The 19,371-nt window shown below is 44.5% G+C and overlaps 1 protein-coding gene across 1 annotated transcript in view; it reads right to left on the reverse strand.

Annotated features, from left to right (window-relative positions):
* LOC119458578 (aarF domain-containing protein kinase 1-like) overlaps positions 1–19,296 on the reverse strand; it is a 63,162-nt gene extending 43,866 nt beyond the window's left edge. The window contains exons 1-4 of the mRNA XM_037720417.2: positions 18,696–19,296; positions 11,809–11,952; positions 6,401–6,484; positions 2,566–2,769 (exon numbers count right to left, since the gene is read on the reverse strand). Of these exons, the coding sequence (XP_037576345.1) occupies positions 2,566–2,769; positions 6,401–6,484; positions 11,809–11,937 (417 nt within the window). The 5' untranslated portion in view covers positions 11,938–11,952; positions 18,696–19,296. The remainder of the gene's footprint in view (positions 1–2,565; positions 2,770–6,400; positions 6,485–11,808; positions 11,953–18,695) is intronic.
* Positions 19,297–19,371: the final 75 nt, after the last annotated feature.

Genomic DNA, 19,371 nt, shown 5'->3' on the forward strand with positions numbered 1-19,371 from the left:
TTCCCTTCACCTCACCCAACAAACCAGTGCGACGTTTGTTATTCGAAAGACCAGCTGCTACTTCAGCATATGCTCACTGGGCTGGCCTCTAAGGTCGCTGCGTGAGCACTTGCTTCTTGAAGAACCCTCAAACTAATGTTCGACAAGGCAGTGAAAATCATCAACTATGCCAAATGCATACAGTGTCCCCTGCAAAAATACACGAGTTCAACGAACTTGTACAGCTTAACAACACCACTGCACTTGGTCGGTGCTCCTGGAAGTCCTCCGACACGTTGCAGGTCTTCGCACCTACTCTCAGCACACAGCCTCACTGGCAGAGCATGCCTCCATTGAGCACCCACACATTAGCTAGCTCCTTCGACTGCGACTACGAATATGCTCGAAGCCACAATAGTGCAGCACATGAGACCCGCTTTGCGAACTCCATGCGCGGATATTCCACCGTGTAACATGTAGCCCTTTCTTACTCTTGCCATGTCACCAGCAAACCAGCAAACGGGTCACCCACATTCTTTCAAATGCTTTAGTCACCTCATGATCAATCAATGGTCCAGGAAGTAAACCAGTTGCAACTGGCTCTACTACCACCACTAATCATTTATGCCGATGTTGAGGTAAGCCCCTTTTTGTGAACGAGGTATGTTGCAAAAGTTCATGCAGAGAGTCAGAAAAAAAATGTGGGAGAGGGTGTAGCAAAACCGCTTTCTCCACTCAGAAGAACATGGTTGACTGCTCTTTGACAAGGCAGAATTTCAAGTGCCAGCTGTCTGTGCAACCCATTTTTAGTCTTTGTCAAAATGGAGATCGATGAATAGACCAAACAAAGTATCAGTACAATAATTCTCGTGATACTGGGCAAGAATGATGCATAATTTCATCACATGCTGCTGAAGTACCATGTAAAAGATACCCTAAAGGAAAAAACTGGGTTCAAGTGGGTCCATAGCCTTTCGGCAAGGCCGCGAAGACCCCAAGGCCTGCAAGATCAGACACCCCTCCCTGTTGCGCAAAAAAAAAAGGAAAAGATTGATCGTGTGTGTTGTGCTATGCTCTGTGACCACTGAATGACTGTTAAAATATTATCAGGCACACTTGGTTTGGGAAAGTAGTTCTTTCACCGTATTTTGATTGAAAATGTGCAAATGAAGAAGGTCTACATCAAGGTGGTGCTGAAACAGCTGACTACTGAGCAAAATTTACAACATACAAAAATGTTGCATTGGTTGGAAGACTTCAGATGACAGTGATAAACTCTCATAAAGGGTCGTTGCCGGTGACATCGGGCTGGGGATGTATTCTGCGACGATCACTTTCGGCAACAATATCGCCGTGATGTGCATGCTGATCGACTGGTTGAGCCCTACGTCTTGCAAAGGCAATTGTATTGCTGAGGCGATCGTCGCAGAATATGTCCTCTGAAGTTGCAGACTGAACAGTGCAAAAAGAAAGGTGAACCGAGGCCAAAAAAAGCGCAGAACAAAGGAAATATCACAGCTCTGTAGACTGTGCTTGTTCACAGCCATGAAATTGTGCACCACAAATTTCTATCTGAAGGCCAAGTGTCAATGCAGCTTTCTACATGGAGGTCCTGAAGCAAGATCATGTGTGCCACAAAAATGACATTGGTAATGAAAATGACATTCAAAAGGAAATACATTGCTACTGAAGCAGTTAACAGAAGAGGACTTCTAAGGGTGCTTTTAGCAATGGAAGTAGAGGTAGAACCAGGGTATTGTGTCTAACCAGGTGTAATTTGAAGGTGACCGCATTGATACGTCTCAAACGTTACGAAATTAATTTTTTTCAAATGTACCACACCAACTATGGGACACAGCTCATATACCAGGCTCCTCAGCCTCCATTCTGTCAAAAGACCTGTTCTGGCAGTGCTTTGCCAAGCCAATATACCTGAGCAACCTGAATAATAGCCCTTCTGCGAAACTGTGGAGAGACTACTGATGTATTCTTATTCGACTTTTGGTTGCTTTCAAGTTCTTGTTATTAAGAATGCTTATCATCGTCATTATCATCAGTCTATATTTATGTCCACTGCAGAACCAAGGCCTCTCTCTGCTTATATTCAATATCAAATAAAACAAGATGGTTTTCATCGCAGATGTAATTTTGTTATTACCAAGTTCAACTATATGGTAATATCACACAGCTCAATGACAAATTATAATGATTTTCAACTTCGCTTGGGAAAAGAGTTGGGGGTCTTCTACTGGGGAACAGCCTTCCCTTTGATCAACACACACACAAACCAGGCAGTAGCAGCTGCAGGGCAACGATTATTCATCGCAGCATGGCTTTGATGACAGAGTCAGATGGTGATTTTTCGGCACACTATCGTTGATTGCACCCTCTAGATTTGCCCCCAACTCCTTACTTGTCGTCCTATTGCCATGATGACACGTTTCACCACTCTATCAGCCTGCCACAACCCAGCGAATGGCATTAGCCACTCTACAAGACCACTCGTCCTCTGCTCGGCGCATTGCACGGCCTGCCTAACTTCCTTGCACGAAATGTGGAATTGAAGCGAGAAGACGGTGTCCTCACGTCTTGCCCGAGGTCCTCGCGGAGCACCTGGAGGATGCTGTGGAGCGGAGAGGCCGGTGCCTTGCTGTGCAGCACCCTCAGGGTGCAGACGTACTCCTCGGGCAGCAGGTAGTCCAGGGCGCCCACGTGCTGGCCCACCTTGACAAAGACACCGCCGTTGATGCAGCAAAGCCGCAGGAGCCGCTCCGCCGACCGCTGGTGCACCTGCAACCACGTGTGTCAGTTGAGGCATGGACCAGGGGAGAGAGAGGGTGACTATGGCAGAAAGGTGCAGAGGTCAGCCTGAGTAAAGCACCTCTAGCCTGCTACTCCTCGCTGAGGAAGGAGTTACCAGAGATAGAATGTGAAAAGGAGGGAGCACGGTGGTACGGTGAAGACGATGATGAGATGCAAAGCATACCGTTTCTGTGCATCGTGCACACTTCACAGCAAAGCACAGTCATCTTCGCGGACAGAGGTAGAGGCTATTGCAGTGTAGCTAGGAGACTAGCTTGAATAAATTTTTGCAAATGTTCGCACCACTCACATATTTAAACCAGGCAGTAGCAGCTGCAGGGCAACAATTATTCATCGCAGCACGGCTTTGATGACAGAGTCAGATGGTGATTTTTCGGTGCACTATCGTTGATTGCACTTATAGTTAAAGCTCCGTGTGTGTGATGGCAAGTGTAACCATACATTCGATTCTGGGCTTGCAGTGCTTGCTTGAAGCAATCGCTTGGCGAGATCCGTCAATGCCGAGTCAACTGCTTGACCTGCGGAAATGGAGCCAGGGAGATCTCGCTGGGACCTACAGCCTTGTCCACGTCAACAATACAATTGCCTCCTCCAGTGCTGCACTGACGCTGCCACCTCTTTGTGTCACACTTGTCTTTCTCAATTGTTTTAGTATGTTTATCTCTTTGGGACAATCCTTGGAATTTGCCTCATGTGGTCTATTGCAATTTAAGCACTTCATTTCTTTTACTGCGCAAAAAGATATGTCATGGCTGCCTGCACAGTGGAGGCATGCTGTCTGGCCTGTGCAGGCAGTGCTGACAAGGCTTAGCTATAGGCACTTGCAACACTGCAGTGGTGGGGGCGTATAAGGACACACCGCGTGTCTCACATAGCCCACCTTGACATGATCAGGTAGCGCGACTCCCTCAAAAGGAAGCTGGGCGCTCATCGAGCGACCTAAGCGATGAAAGTTGATAACCTTCACTGTTGAAGATCTGTTGAAGCCTTTGGAATTCTTCACTGCTGACTTCAATCACATCTTCAGAAATAACGCCTGTCCTAATGCGACCACCATACACAATGAACGACTGGACTTCAATATGTCCTAGTATGCGCACGGTTTTCAGTTTTTTTAGCATGGCCTGCGTTGCTACTTCCACTGCGACTGTTTTTTTTTTTTGTGTTGAAATGCACTTCGTTAATTCCTTTTGGAGTCACACTACCAAGGTAGGTGTTGAAAATCTTCCTGTGTACGGAATTTAAATTCTTGAAAACGTCAAGAGGCACAAAAGCAATCCTGTATGCTGCAGTAGGCGGTCCGTTGAGGCCCTGCTCACTCACGTCTTTATCTGTCCTGCGGTATTTCCTCTTCAGTCGCTTGCCCTCCTTGATGGTGTAGTCATTGTGAGAGTCCACAGGATCACTGTTATAGAAACAGGAACCGGACATCCTCATGTTGTTGCGGCAAGCCTTACACAATATCACTGGGGGCCAAAGTGAGAAGAGGCGCGCTAGATGCAAGTAATGGTGTGCAGTCTGTTATCGTCTCCGACGGCTACTTGTCCAAGAAACACAATTAAGCCTCACTGTAGCTACCGCAGCATGGCAAGAGGCTATTCTTGCTTAGTTCACTTTGTGCGGCATACGGGCATAGAGGAACACAATGTTGAACACATTCACAGTCAGCTATTAAGCATTGGACAGTGATGTCGCAGGGAATGTAAGCTATCCAATGTAAGGCTGGAATGACATGTCCCCAGCAATGGCACGAGTGAATGGCCCAAGTTGGGCATGAACCGGAGTTGGGGGTCCATGGGGTTCCCACACTGTGAAGCCTGAAGGACTTTTTCCACATTGTTTTGTGGTGCTGTGAGAAGAGACACTGGAGACATCAAGAACGATATTGGCCATTTACAATCCAGTGAGAGCCAGAAAAAAATCAAAATCCTTGGCAACCCGATGAAGTCAGTGGAACTGTATGAAGCTTCTACGCAACTAAGGAAATGACAAGGTAAAACGGCAACACAGGTTAGCACTAACTGAGACTTTTAAATAAACTGTAAAAGAAGGTCTTATTCCTTTTATCTATTTCCCAAAACTCTCGAATGAGAACTACCTTGTCGCTGACGCATCATAGCCGTAGTTGCTTTTGCATCAATAAAGCCTACATAACTAACTAATATGAAAAGAGGGTGAGCCCAAGACATGGGTCGAACACTTTGCTTCAACCAAATACTTATGTGATTGCCAAACAAATTGCAATGACGTAGCCTTTCAGCATCTTTTTTATCTCATTATCCACTTACAAATGTACCCTTTACTTAGTAAACTACAGCAGTTAGCAGTCAACACTTGTCCTCCTGTCTATCTCTATCCTGTGTTTTCCACTCCCGTTGTACTCAAACACCACAGCCTTAAATGACTAGTGAATTGTGCCGAAAATGAGTTCGGGTTGCCTGCAGAGCTGTGGTAAAATTGACTAAATTTTCGCAACATGTGCCTGCATAGTGCAAAGTGGTCAACCACTTCGTGCAAAAAGTTCAGCCACTTGGCCAGCAGCCATTGGGCCTCTGAATAACTTTTATGCAACGTTGTAAGGATCACGAAGCTCATTGCTGGCACTGCCTCTGCAGTGTTGGACAAGCACACAAATGATCACGTCACGCCTGATCACACGGATACAAAAGCGAAATGGCGACCAGAAGCCAGGAGCAATGCAACTGCTGCTGTTCTGCTGCAACTTTTAGCACATGCAACTGATAATGATAACCAAGATGATGATGATAACCATCACTTTATGCATACATAAGTAACTCTGATGTACAACAGGCACAGACTAAAAATTAAAAATTAAAGAAATGTATCTTATACACCAAAAAATATAGTAGTTGTTATGCTCATTTGAAATGTATAATATTGCAGGAAAGGAAAGTGGGCACAAAAACTGGGCCTTGAGCTGTTCCTCGAATTGCCACTTATGCTTAGAAACACAAAACCACACTATTATGTCAACTAGGGCAACTGCATGCGTGAACACAGCCAGGCATTTCTTGCAAACTAGCAGAGCTGCCGCAGGCCATTACTGAGGTTCAGGTTAACTCAGCCCGTGTAACTACAGTTGGTGTCAGCCTAAGAATGCAGTGATGTCCAACGCAAAGAGAATATGTATAGAAGAGCCTGCCAATCACATTCACTCATTTCCTCGACATCACTCCAGCGGTGAACTTTCGACATTGGCATCTTTAGTGATCTATGTTTGAACAATGGTTCTGTAGGCAAAAATTTTGTTCAGCATGGCGCATTCTGCTTGTAATTGAAGTTTTTTTTTGTTTCTTTCCAAGAATGCTCGCAGCCAATAATTAACTCGTGCATGTGCTTCGACTCAACGATTCTTTTTATGAAAAGCGAACACAGCTGACCTGACAATAGGCTGATATTTAATGACTAATTATGAGCGCTCATTAGAAAAAGCAGAAAGCATATTATCCTTTTGACTTCTCTTCAATGGTGTCTCGAACAACTTTGTACAATAAAATTTTACAAAACTTTGACGGACTTTGACAGATTTATCGACATGCTATCAGAGCCCAGGCTACTAGGGGGTAAGCGTGCTCACCTCAGAGCGCGCCTTGGCGTATTCCTCGGAGCCCTGGTCCATTCCCAGGGTGGCCATTTTGTAGTCGTACGCTATCCTGGACACCTGTGCAAAAGGGATGAGGAGTCACACCATTTCATCACGACAGTGTCAGTGGCCCGAACACCAAGTTTTGGCAGGGCTCAGACAATAGAGCACTCAGCAAAGAAGACAATATAAACGTGGAATACTACTAGATGGTGACACAAATATTGCAACCATAGGCAGGTAAATACTACCATACTGCAAAGCCATAATAAATTAAAAGCCACATTAAAGAAGCACATTCTCGACCAACTATTTTAATGACGCTGCTCGCAATCATGAAAGCAGACATTCTCGCCGAGACTACAAGAAAAAAATGGAGTTGGACAGTATTTAATGCGTTGGGCAGATAGCCAATGGTCTATTAGTTACAGATGGATGCCAAGGGAAGGGTGCAAGTTAGATCGTGCGATGAAATTATAATTTGCAGCTGGCGCAAGGCAGCCGCAGTGGTGAAAAGGTTGTCCCTCATATGCGGGAATTACTAGGTTTGAATCCTAGTGCCGCCGGAAACCCACCATTTTTTTTTTCTAGTGGGTAGAGCTGTACCACGACCTGGTGCTCGGTTGGTTATCCGGGTGCTCATTTCGAAAGGGGGCCCCATAGAGATTTGTGAGGGTTTCTGGGCGCCCCTGGCCCTTGACACAGCTTTGGTGAAATAGTTGAGCAACCGCCGCTGCTGTGTGAGGCAGAGGAATGCTGCCACCGGGTACCTACCAGTAAAATAGGTACAAGCGCGCTTCCGGCCAAGTGCTCAGCAACCTACAGGAATTACAGACATTTGGAAGGATACCAGCCAATTTGGCAGCATGGGACCGACAAACTCCTTTTTCATATTTTTTTTTTTTTTTTGTCATGAAAAAGGAGTCTCACCATCCTCTCCCGGATGCCTCCAGTTACTCCTGCAAGCTGGTGCAAGACAGGGGTAATTGGGAGACGTCCGGGAGGGGCCTTCGTCCTGCAGTGAACATAAAATATGCTGGTGATAATCACGCCTGTATGAAAATTTTGCTGATACTTTGGCACCTCAAGAAATGCAGAGAGTCTCAATTAAATGTTGTGTAGTATGGTACTATAACAATGACACAAAAATGTCCTTTTTTAATTAGTAATGAGCAATGCTGCTACACTAATCAACAGTGGTCAAATAAAGCATGTCATGGGAGCCAACACTCTCATCAGCGGACTCGTCTTAATCAACAGTGAGTGAAATTAGAATGAGTTTTGAAAGCAGCTATTTTTTACCCTCAAAGCAGGAAGCTTGAGAGCCTCTTTTACTGCTGCAACTAATAAGAGCTGCAGAGGCAAGGCCCACTTGATATGACGATGCGCTCAACAACGTCGGCAGCACTAAATGATATGCATCAGAACTGCCTGCATCAAACACATTGCCTCCTCACAGTCAGTGACAAACCAGTGCACCAATTATCCCTTGCCGCAGTTGCTTCCACAGCTGCAACCAATCGAAGCATGACCTGAGCTGAAGTTAGAATGCAGACTCCCTTGTGTCCCCCCCCCCCCTCCACAGCGAATCAACGCAAGTGGCAATCAAGTGCCATCCTAAACAAATGTGACACAAACAATTAAGGGCTAACCAGAAAGCATTCTTTCTGTTTCAGCTCTGACAATCTTTTGCGGCATCTAGATAATTGCATCTTGGCATACTTATGTTATTTTCACTTAGTTTTTTTGGGAGCAGTCTGGCAGAATAGAAAGCTCATGCAAAATAACATTTAAAATGGATTACAAGCAAAAAACAGGCTTAAATAATGATTATTAGGCTTCATTATCACCGCTCGAGGCTGCTCATGCTCATAGTAATGTTTAGTTGCTGTGCTGCACGACCTTCAAAGCTCTACCATAAGAGTCTGAAATGACTGGTCGATGATGCTTTGAATATGGAACCTACGTCATCCTTGCCAAGTGGATATGTACCAGCGCAATGTTGCCCACATGAGTCATTAATACTCGTTACGAGGAGTTCAAGTTATTACTGCCGTGCCGTAGTGGCAGTAATCAAACACTGCCAAAACTGTGAGATAACAATTTAACTCTTTACCGGGTTATCATGTCCCCAGAAATACAAGCAACCTTGGTATCAAATCGATGGTGCTCAAGTCCATGCAAGAATGTACAGCAGTATATTTATGTAGTGTGCACCATCTGACTAGAAAGGACTCTCACAATAAGAACCACCCACAACATTAAAAAGATTTCAGATGCAGTAGGCACAGCTTGTGCCGAGCAATAACTTCATAGCAATAATAATTTAATAAAAAACGGACATTGGCTGACTCACTTATGCGTGACACATTCACACATTTGTCTACGACAGTACACTTCGTTAGCACAAGTTGCACTGCGACAATTGTGTGGCACACATACAGAGCCCCTGGCACACCTGTCCCGAGCGCAGCAATGATCTGCTGCCAAGTTTGCCAGCGCCCTCTACAGGAAGCACCTGAGCTGGGACAACGTGCTTTTTAGCCATACGTGACCCAAATTGACAAGCTTACCACTAGTCACAGAGCTCAGAGTAAAGCAAAACTGCACAGCACACAGCAGAGTCCTTCATAACAGGTAGCTGCAAAAGCAAACTGCGAAGTGAGCATAATGAATGATGGCAGCCAATCCAGTCTATCTTGCAACACGCGCTCAAAGCGACTCGTCTCGCACTAGGGGTCTCCGATCGAGTGCAAAAACTCAAATCATTAATGCAGTGCTGCTCCTGCATTCTCGGCAAGTGGGCCTGTGAAGTACCACATGTGCACTGTACGCAACTGGGCGTGACGAGAGTGTGATGCCTGCGGTTGAATGGAAATTCCCCACCCACCACCAAGGTTAATGTTCCACACATACACAAGTACCCAAGAATGCAAACGGCAGGACTGTCGCTCGGGTAACTTGATTGGTAGAGATCTGCACGCGTGGTGTGGAAGATGCCAGTTTCAGATCCCACCTGCGGCAATCTAACTTTTCATCTACTTTCATTTCCTTCGTCGTTATTTCGACATTTCAAGAAAACGCGTAACAGCTAATTTTCCCCTGTGCTTTCCCTGACCTTGCTCGTGTTTACTATATATTATATAAGTTCACGCGGTGCAGAATGCTTAAGAAAATCCTTAATTGCCACAAAAGCGGAGCACAGGGCATAGGATCTGCAGTCCACACTAGCACCTGTGCAAGCAATGCATCATTCCAGTCTTTTACAGGCCACTCCCTGAATTCTCTCTGTAGCAGAGGACGTGGCCATTAGTCAGTACTGTATAAGCCTCGCCACTTCTTCTAACCTCACTAAGGCCAATACTACACCTAAGACACCTATAAACCAGCAAGGTGGTGAAACAAGTCAAGCAATGCCACGAGGTGTTATCTACAATATGTACCTGCAGGAAGTCGCACAGAACTTATTTTGAAGAATCCACTGAGCTTCATAAAATAGTATTACCTAGAGGGAAATCTGGCATCAACGTCTATAAGAGTTTACTAACTGACAGTGTGGCTACATGGGAATGCTGGGATGTGGGTGTGCGAGGCATTGTCTGGAACATGGCTCGGCTTAAAACAAGCTCATGGCTGCACAAATAAGGCTTTCTCAGAATGAACTTTTCATGAAAAAATTTTGGCTCAGCTGTACCATGGCGTTTTGTACAGATTACTCACATTTAGTACAAGCGAGAAAACAAAAACGTACAATTAAAGCTGGCAGACTGTGAGTGCAGACCTTGTCAACTTTCTTCTGATTATAGTGGCCCACAGGTACTGTTCATATTTGATATACCTGTACAACGAAGCCGAAGTTTGTATGTATTTTTTAAGACGTTTTCTCACCCAATACTTCACACACACACACACACACACACACACACACACACAAAAAAAAGCACAGTATTCTACGTGTGGCTTTAGTACAGATTCAATCATTATGAAAGACTGAACACCATTCACCAGACACATCTTCAAGGCATGCTTGCGCTCCAAGAAACATGTCCATTTGAAACTAGGACTTCTCGGTATTCCAGCATTTCTCAGCATCCTTTTTTCTTGGAACAGAACAGCAGAGCAGTGCCAGTTTTACCCCCCTAGGTAATGATTGGAAACTCAATGGCAGCACCATATCATTGGACGGTGACAGCACATTCGTGATGTGTGAGCTGTGTGAGCCGTCCATGCTGAACAGAGTGTCAACACCCATCTTGAAAGAATACAGTGTCGCAGGAAAGAACAAAGGGAATGAAAGACAACTGCTCGAGTGCTAACATTCCCTTCACTGCAGTTTGCCCCACCGCGCTCTGTCATCCTTAAAGATAAACTCCCCCCAGCTTCACCAACATCAGTCTATTTTTATATACAATGCAGCATGACAGTGTCTCCCAGCGATCTCCAATTACCCATGCTGTGTGCCAGCTGACACATTCCTATGCGTGTAATTTCCTTAATTTCTCCTCCCACGGTAACCCAGTGGCTATGGTATTGTAGTACAACTGAGCTTGAGGTTGTGGGTTCAACTATAACCACAGCGACCACATTCAAATGGGGGGCAAAATGCAAAAATGCTTGAGCACGAAGACTTAGTTGCACATTAAAGAACCCTAAGAGGTCAAAATTAACAGTGTGCCTCATAACAAGATCATGGTTCTGGGAAAATCCCAGATTTACATGCAATAGCATTAAGGGCCCCTTGTTGCAGAAAATCCGGTGTTGGTGTCGTCACCGTAGCCCGTGTTGGCGTCCCGTGAGCAAAAATTGCCATATATTTTAAATGGCACTATAGTTCTTCTATCCCCAAAGTTGCTTATACCATGTCTTACATTCTTTACGAGGTTTTTCCTCGGAATTTTGTGAATGACAGCCCACAAACAAATGTCATGAAATAAAACACCGACAACGCATGCCTTCTATGTTAAATCTCCTCAGACTGAAATATTAAAAGTGCAAAACAATAACAGAGGATAGGCCCAAGCAAGAGGCCGCGTTTCTACCAGAAAGCTTGCCTTCATGCATAGCGCTCGCCCCCAGCGTTTCCTGGTAAATGTAACGGTTACATAAGCTGCAGTTGCTCGGAAGTGTGAAAAGCAGTCACGGAATGCTATCATGTTCCACTTTTAAAGGCGAAGGTTAAGTGTCCCACCAAGGTTTTAATTTAATTTAATTAAGTTTCTTTATTTCCTCTCACCGCCTAGTTCTTTGTCTTCCTCGACTGCGCCTCTCTTCCCTTGGTACACATTCCGTAACTCAAACAGACCAGTGGTTATCTGCCGTACGCCATTACATGACCAGCTTACATCAGCACTATATACCCGCAAGGCAATGTGAGCTTCCTTGCCCATGCCAAGTCCACTGACCGTGGCTGCAGCCCGTCCAAAGCGCACGATGCCAATGTTGGAGACATCCCACTGGTTGTTGCGCAGCGCCAGATAGGTGGCACCGGTGGTGCCAGCCAGGGCACCCACTTGAAGGAACCGACGCAACATGGCTGGACGCAGCAGCTGCAGCAGTGAACGCCCCAAGAAGCAGCCACAAAAAAAAGAAGACAAGAAGCAGGTGTCAGGGTAAACTCTTGCAAAACGTTGCGACAACCCAAGGCAACACAGCAAGCAGTGGAATGTGGTAGCCACATCATTGAAGAAGTACTGACACAAAAACATTGTATTCCATTTTTTTTTTCTTTTTTTGCTCTTGATGCAATTGTCAACTCCATAATTGGGGCTACGAAGCCTCAATTTCTCCAGAGGGCTAGAAATAATTACAGCGCCTTTATAAAACTTAACAAATACATTCACCAAGTGCAGCGCGGCTTCAGATGTGTAAAAGACTATTCACATCAATGAAAAATGGAGGTGGCTGTCACGTGGTAACACAAACAACTATTGAGCACACCTGTCAGCCCGACTGAAGGCCACACAGTGACCGTGTTGCCAAAAGCTGCCAAATCGGCCTTTCTAATTGTGCGCTAGTCGGAAATGCACAGGCACCTGCTCTTCCCTCTTGTCCTGTGGAGTGCTGAATGGAATCGGCCTTTAGTAGCATGGGGTCATATAGTGTGTGTGTGAGCGTATAGGTGTCAGTGGTGTCTGGTACCCCAAGGCAGCCACATCAATTTCAGTGATGTGAATAGTCTCCTTTTTTACACCCGAAAGCCAGACTGCATTTAGTGTGCACTTGGAACTGGTCATATTAAAAGGCGGCATAATTAAATCTGTACTCTCAAGAAAATGAGGCTCCATAACACAGCTACTGGGTCGACAATGTTACAAAAGGTCAAGCACAAAATAGCCCAAAAGACAGGAAGGAGAGAAAAATGGCATACGCCGGTAATGCACACCTTGTGTGGCAAAGTGAGGTCTTCCCAGCTTTCGCGCTATTTCTTAATCCTTGGCCACGCTACACCAACTAGTACTCCCCTTACACACTTCTGAAGTTGCAAGAAAGATGGAGAGATGGCACCACCATCACTGTGGGATGCTTCACGCTGGACAAGCGCTTGTTCCGAATCAAGTGCTTTGCTTCCTCAGTCTCTGCAACACTACTCTTGTTGTGTCTGGCCCTTCTGGATCCTCCTTCTGGACTCCAGTCTCAAACACACTCCACATTCCTATATCACCACGTAGCCAGAACTCTTCCTGAACCCCAGTGCTTAATAAACCCGGTTAATCTTTGATTTTAAAAAATGCTCCATCGCTGTCACGGAGCAGCATATTTTCGAGAGTTCGAGTTGGTTTTGACGCCAATTAACGGCCGCCAAAAACGTGGTGCACTCACTATGCGGCGTGTGATTTCGATTAGAGACTGTCACGGAGCGACATATTTTCTAGAGTTTTCGAGTGCTTTTGATGCTGATTAGCGACACGCCGAATTATGGCTGTCCAAAACGTGGGGTCTTCACTATGCGGCGTATAATTTCGATTAGCGACACGGCGAATTTTGGGCGTCAAAAGCGTCGTGGCCTCACGGGGTGCCATCTCGATTCGAGACGCGACACGCCGATTACGGACCCAGAAGTGTGCGTGTACGTCGGCGTGGTATGCCGGGCTCGACCTTGGCCCTTGACTTTGGGGGAGAGGAGAATCTGCCGTTCTTCGTCCATGGTGAAAGGGGCGCAGCCAAGACTTTTGGGAGGAGCCATGAATTAGGAGAACTCTGCATACCGGCAGTTTCCCTACATAGGGAACTAGGGAAAGGTGAGGCTATTTAAGCGTAGGTTTTGGGCCTTGCTATTTAATCTAGAAGCTGAACCTATGCGCTGCTGAGAAGCCGTCAGGGGGCTCGTGCCGTCCAGTATCGCCTGGGCTGCCTGGCCACGTCGAAACTCCAAGGAACTTGTTGACGTACGAGACGTCAAACCAGCATCTGCAACGAAGCTCACGGTAGTTCGCCTCAAGTTAGCTCAACCTGCTTGAGAGAAGACGTCAGATCTAGACTCCCGGGAAACCCAGCTCAGCAATCGCATCCACCTCGACAAGATCGGACCGCCAGCATTCTTCGGGAAAGCTTTGTGCACCGACTTCACGGTTTACGGACTTGCTGCTGCTGCCCGGCCACGCGTATGACACCATTTGTTTTCTTTTGAACTTTGATGTCTTTTGAACTTTGTTTTAGTGAAATACTGTTAGGTGTTATTCTTGTATATTTGATCCACGCCCTGTTTCATATGAATATGTTTTGTTAATTGCTCATCATATTTCTCTGTCATCATTGTGCTATATTAAGTTCAAGTGTATTAGTTTGTCTTGTGCTTTTTATTATTATTTTATTTTATTATTTTGTGTATATATATCAGTCGATAAATATCTTCGTTTTTTTGTTTACTCCCGACTCTGACTCTTTTCACTGTGTTCACTCGAGTACGGAACAACCAACCAGCTTGTGTACCCCGTCGATTGACTTCGCGCCGACGACAAATTGGGGACAGCTGTGACAATCGCCCACTAAACAAGACGTAACAAAACAGACAGCTGTAAACTAAATAGTTTGCATGCTATTGTTGCATGCATCCATACTAGCATAATGCTATGCATCCAGATGTCCATAAACATGTTTTTCTGTAGCACCAGAATTTGTCAAATAAAGTTCAATTCAATTCAAATAAAAGCGAGACAAAGATTTTCCGTCAGTACTCCTTTAAGAGACAGGAAGGCAGCAGTATGAAAACATAGGAGGAAACAAGCGTCACGATACATTGGCTCACTCTGTTCTCGCAGGCACATGTGAGCACAGCCCCGACTAAACGAGTGCAGCAGTCGTTTAATTTTTTTAATGAGCAACGTCTAGCCTTAGCGCTAGACAATGACAGCCAATTTCGCTCGTGCCATGATGTCTCAATAATGTTGATGTCAGGTATGTATGACGTTGCAAGATAAATTTGAGTGTGTATGAAACTAAAACATCTCGCGTATCCTGACTTTCCCACAAAAAGGAAGCTTTTATCTAAATGAGAGGGAAAGAAAAAATCGATCTTCTTGACAACCATTGCACCTACATTGAGGCTTGTTGCATTTAAAAGGAAAAGTTAGAATCTAGTAATTATGGGAAGTGCATTTTCAATTTGTGGGATATATATTTTATACAAAAATTCTTTAAAATTTTAAGCTTTCAGGAAACTCGAGTATAAAGTTTACAAATCTGCAACTCAACAATAAAAAAACAATATCAGAATTCTGTAATCTGCACCTACCTATACACATAAGAAAGACAAAATTAATCAATTATACACCTATCCAAAGTGTATACCTTTAGTTGTCAGACTTCTGCAAAACCCTCGTGAACATTGTAACCATATCACATAAGCTGTAAATTCACGTTTGACCGATTCACATGCTCCAAAGGGTGCAGAACTGCGATACCTGTTTTTGGTTCTGAGTTACAGATTTGTAAACTTTGTGCTTCTATTCCTTGCTCAACATCAATTTTCAAAAACTTTCATATAACAACTGAGATCTTAACTCAACATTCTGCTTCCCAGATTTCCGAATATTTAGCTTCCTCTCTCAAATGCAACAAATTTCATTCAAATCAGCTAAGCAGTCATCTCATAAAATGTTTCTGCATTTTACGTGGGTTTACTAGAATGTGGAAATCGGAGTTTGGCCTAAAACTTCCTTCCAAGTGTACTCCCTTCATGTGCAAGAAACGTGCAGTATCTGTTTCTACAACTTGGAAAATATGCATCAGCACTCCTTTAATAGAAGACACCTTCCACAACATTTGAGAAATGACTTGCTGGATTCATCCAACCAACAAGGGCAAACAAAGAATAGACATTTAGCTTTCAATGATTCCAAACTAGGACGATTCTAAGTTCCAGTTCATTCAAAGAAGTCAAGTTTAGTTGGCTCAACACATTTTCAATGCATCTTCAAGCCACCCAGTTCGGACAATGCTTTGGCACCTGATTTGGTCAATTAAAAATTTCTGGTTTCTCGGAGTAGTAAAGCGAAAAATGGCCGGCAAGAGGCCATCCAAGACGCATGAGTACTGGTCTCAACATACTCATGCGGTGAACTTGAGGCCACATTGCCAAAGTTGGCAATTTGCCGAGTGGGAGGTAATGTTGGTTTAAAAAGCCATTCGTGGATGCAGCGGAAGTCAATATACACTGGACAAGGTTAGAAATATTGCCAACAAGCTGCATTTTGTGTTCACTTCAGGAAAGATTTGATTAAAAAATAACTAAATTTAGTTAACATTTGTAGAAAGTTAGCACGTGCACTTTGACACCTTGAAGCAGTGTTGTGGGGGCATTTCCCATGTCAGTTGCAGCGAACCCACAGAAACAAGATATGTCACAGCAATGCAAAATATGCAGTGCAAAAAATTTTTTTCTTTTAAAAAAGGAATGACAGCAAGTGAAAGGGTGAAAGGGGCTCTGCTGCTCTCGACATGCCCGAGCATTTCAAGCTTTTCTGCACAAAAATGAATCTGAGTGACATTCAGGGTTGCAAACTGAAAAGTGCTGATTTTTACTTGCAAATAAACTTACATGTTCACATTCTTTTTACATTCAACATGCAGAAGTTTGCATAGCACCCATACAGGGCAAATATCTTCGAAGTGGAGGGACATCGCACATAGTTTTTCGTAGGCAATGAATTAAAGGCCAAGTGCAACAAAATGTTGGACTGTATAAATAGCCCAGCTTCTGGTAGTGCACAAATAGAGCGGCCTCAATATAAAATTTTACGTTCGAAATACGAATGGGTGTGTAACAAAACGTTAGCAAAAAAAGACGTTTCTGATACTGACATAGGCACAGCGCGACGGCAGACAAATGACAGAAAGGCATGACAGAGACTTCATTTAGGCTGGTACATAGAAGGAGTTGCTAAATTGACTTCGTGTGCACATCAGTTCGTACAACTCTCAGTTCTTAGTTAGACTCTAGTTAACTCAACATCTGACATTTCTAACCCAAATTTGTGTTTTTTCTTTTTTTGGAGTTTGAGTAACATGAGTTGACTGTGCTGAGCATTTTCCCCCTGTGCACAAAAATGAACAGAGATACACCTTTCCTAGTCATAGACGTTCCTAGTCTTTTACCAGGTGCCTCATGCTATTGCAACGACCGTGCCACAAGAGCAGGTGCAACTCATTGTCATTCATCTGGTTTCCTAAATGCACATTTCCTTCTTAATTAAGAATGACTCATGGCATGGTCCCACACTTGACTATGCATGTGGCGTGAATGAGCATCAGGGTGTTTGCTGCTGTGTGGACCAATACTATGGACCTCATCTGTTTATAATGATCATTATATGTTATCGCTTCATGTCTTCAGCATGCAGCTCATTTTCAGAATCAGTGCTCCACAATACAAATCACGTTGCACATGTGCCTGCAAGAGAACAAAGTGAACACGTCAACAAAACACCGTTAGATTAGATCAGTTACCATGGAGAATAAATAGAAAATAATCTCCCATTTGTCACGCTTTTCTTTCCGTGGTAAATGCATGATTTGAGTTCCGCCGTCACGTTCACTTCATTGCCTTGCAGGCACATGCACAGTAAAATGGTTACACTATAAACTCAATTTCAGGATAAATTTCCAGTTGTGTCGCTGATATTCATCACCACAGCGTTAGTTTCAACCATGTTGATAGCTTGGTGATCATGGCAGGAAAGAAAAAGGCCTGAATTTACACTGAGGAACAGAACTTTACATAGGCCACAAGAGTCAGTTCCTTTCAGGCAAAATAGCCGTCAATGTGTATCTCCAAACTGGGCTGCGGCATAGGCAGGTGACGGCACGAGCTAAGCACAATATGATGAAGACACAAACCTGCACCTAAAGTGCTAGCCTGAACCGTAAACCTGCCAGCTGTTTGTGGCACTGCATTGAAAATGCATATTGACAGCGTTAGAGGGAGCAGAATGCTGCACAGGTTGCAATGCTTCAGCTCGCTACCACTACTACGAGGAATCAATGGTTCACACAGTCTGCTCTCGCAAGAAACCGCTGCTGGAAAAACATAATAAATGTTTCGAACAAGCCACGGCAACATGTCGGTCATGCCAGATTTATCGGGACCAGTAATTAATGCACTGTCCGATTTAGCGGAGAGCTTATATAGAATGAAGGATGGTGTACTTTGCAACCTTGACATGCCTTTATTTAATTTTTTTTTTTTTTTCAGCCAACGCGAAAAAAATTGTGGATGCAAAGTCAGACGAAACACACGAAAGAGACAGAAAATTACAGTGCTGCCTTTTTTTGTGCTTTGTCTAGTTTAGCGGTTAGCTTCCTTTCTTAACGACCATGTCAAGAGTATTTTTCTTTTTCAATGCATGTTGCACGACAATGTGTTTAATGTTGGTTTCATGCATTTTGTCACCCTGAGAAAATACGTTTCCTGAAATGAGTCTGCTCGATCGTACGTGCAGATCCTGCAATAACGCTGTTCGTTTTGCCGACTCGATGCATATGTGCGAGAAATTGTGCAGATTAAAGGCCCGGCGCGACAAGTGATGCCACTCGGGAAAATTTGGATATATATACACTAAATTAAATGTACGTTTATGCAATGCCTTTCAGCCGCGGAACACAATTATACTGAAGGTTCTTACGAAACACCAAACTCGCATGCAGTGGCGATTCGCGCAACGTGAGAGCCGATCACGCGGTTTTGTTTTTCTCAACGGAATACGATTAAACACAGCGGGCGCATGCCAAAACACACAGCGCTTGTTGACTGCCGTATATTTTTCGCAGGTTCGAGAAATGCAAGCACACTTACAGAATAAAAAATCCAACGAGTGAGTCCTTGTTCTCCACAGGCAGGACCAGCAGGACAGTTCAGCAACTGACAACGTGGATTCGGTGACACGTAGTACTTAGCGCTCCTCGGCTGATCCCAGGGGATGCAGGACACTCCATCACTCGTGTCGAACAAGTTTCGGAATTCGCACCACGCCGACAGAGCGACCGAGTCGGAAACACGCCGCGTACTAAGCGGCAGCAGGAAAACTAGTTTTGTTACTAGCCAATACGCCGGCGGATAACCTGCACGAGCTAGAATTGTACGAGGAAAAAGCGAACTTAAATCTACCGGCGCAGCCTACAAGTGCGGCTGTCATGACATCGCGACGATTCCAGGAAACTTGTCGATGCCAACTAGCTGCAGGCAACTCCGGGCACGGATGGCCGCGGGCAGTACTGAAAGTTTGGGTAGTTTCGAGCGTTGCCGAAGTGTGGCGAGACAGTTAGCGGCATAAGTTATACGTAGAGTACTAAGTACTGCTTTGCGATATTACGATATTACCTGAACAAGGACGTTAACTTCATGTTAACCTCTACCGGAGATGCTTAAATGTTGGTTGAGCTCTCAAAACAAGCTTCACAGTATTGACGGTTTTGGTTTTGGTTGCCGACATGGTTTCAAGTTCATAAAAAATTTTAAAAAAGCATCATTT

The sequence above is a fragment of the Dermacentor silvarum genome, chromosome 7 (assembly GCF_013339745.2).
Source record: "Dermacentor silvarum isolate Dsil-2018 chromosome 7, BIME_Dsil_1.4, whole genome shotgun sequence".
In the NCBI taxonomy this organism is placed as follows: Eukaryota; Metazoa; Arthropoda; class Arachnida; order Ixodida; family Ixodidae; genus Dermacentor; species Dermacentor silvarum.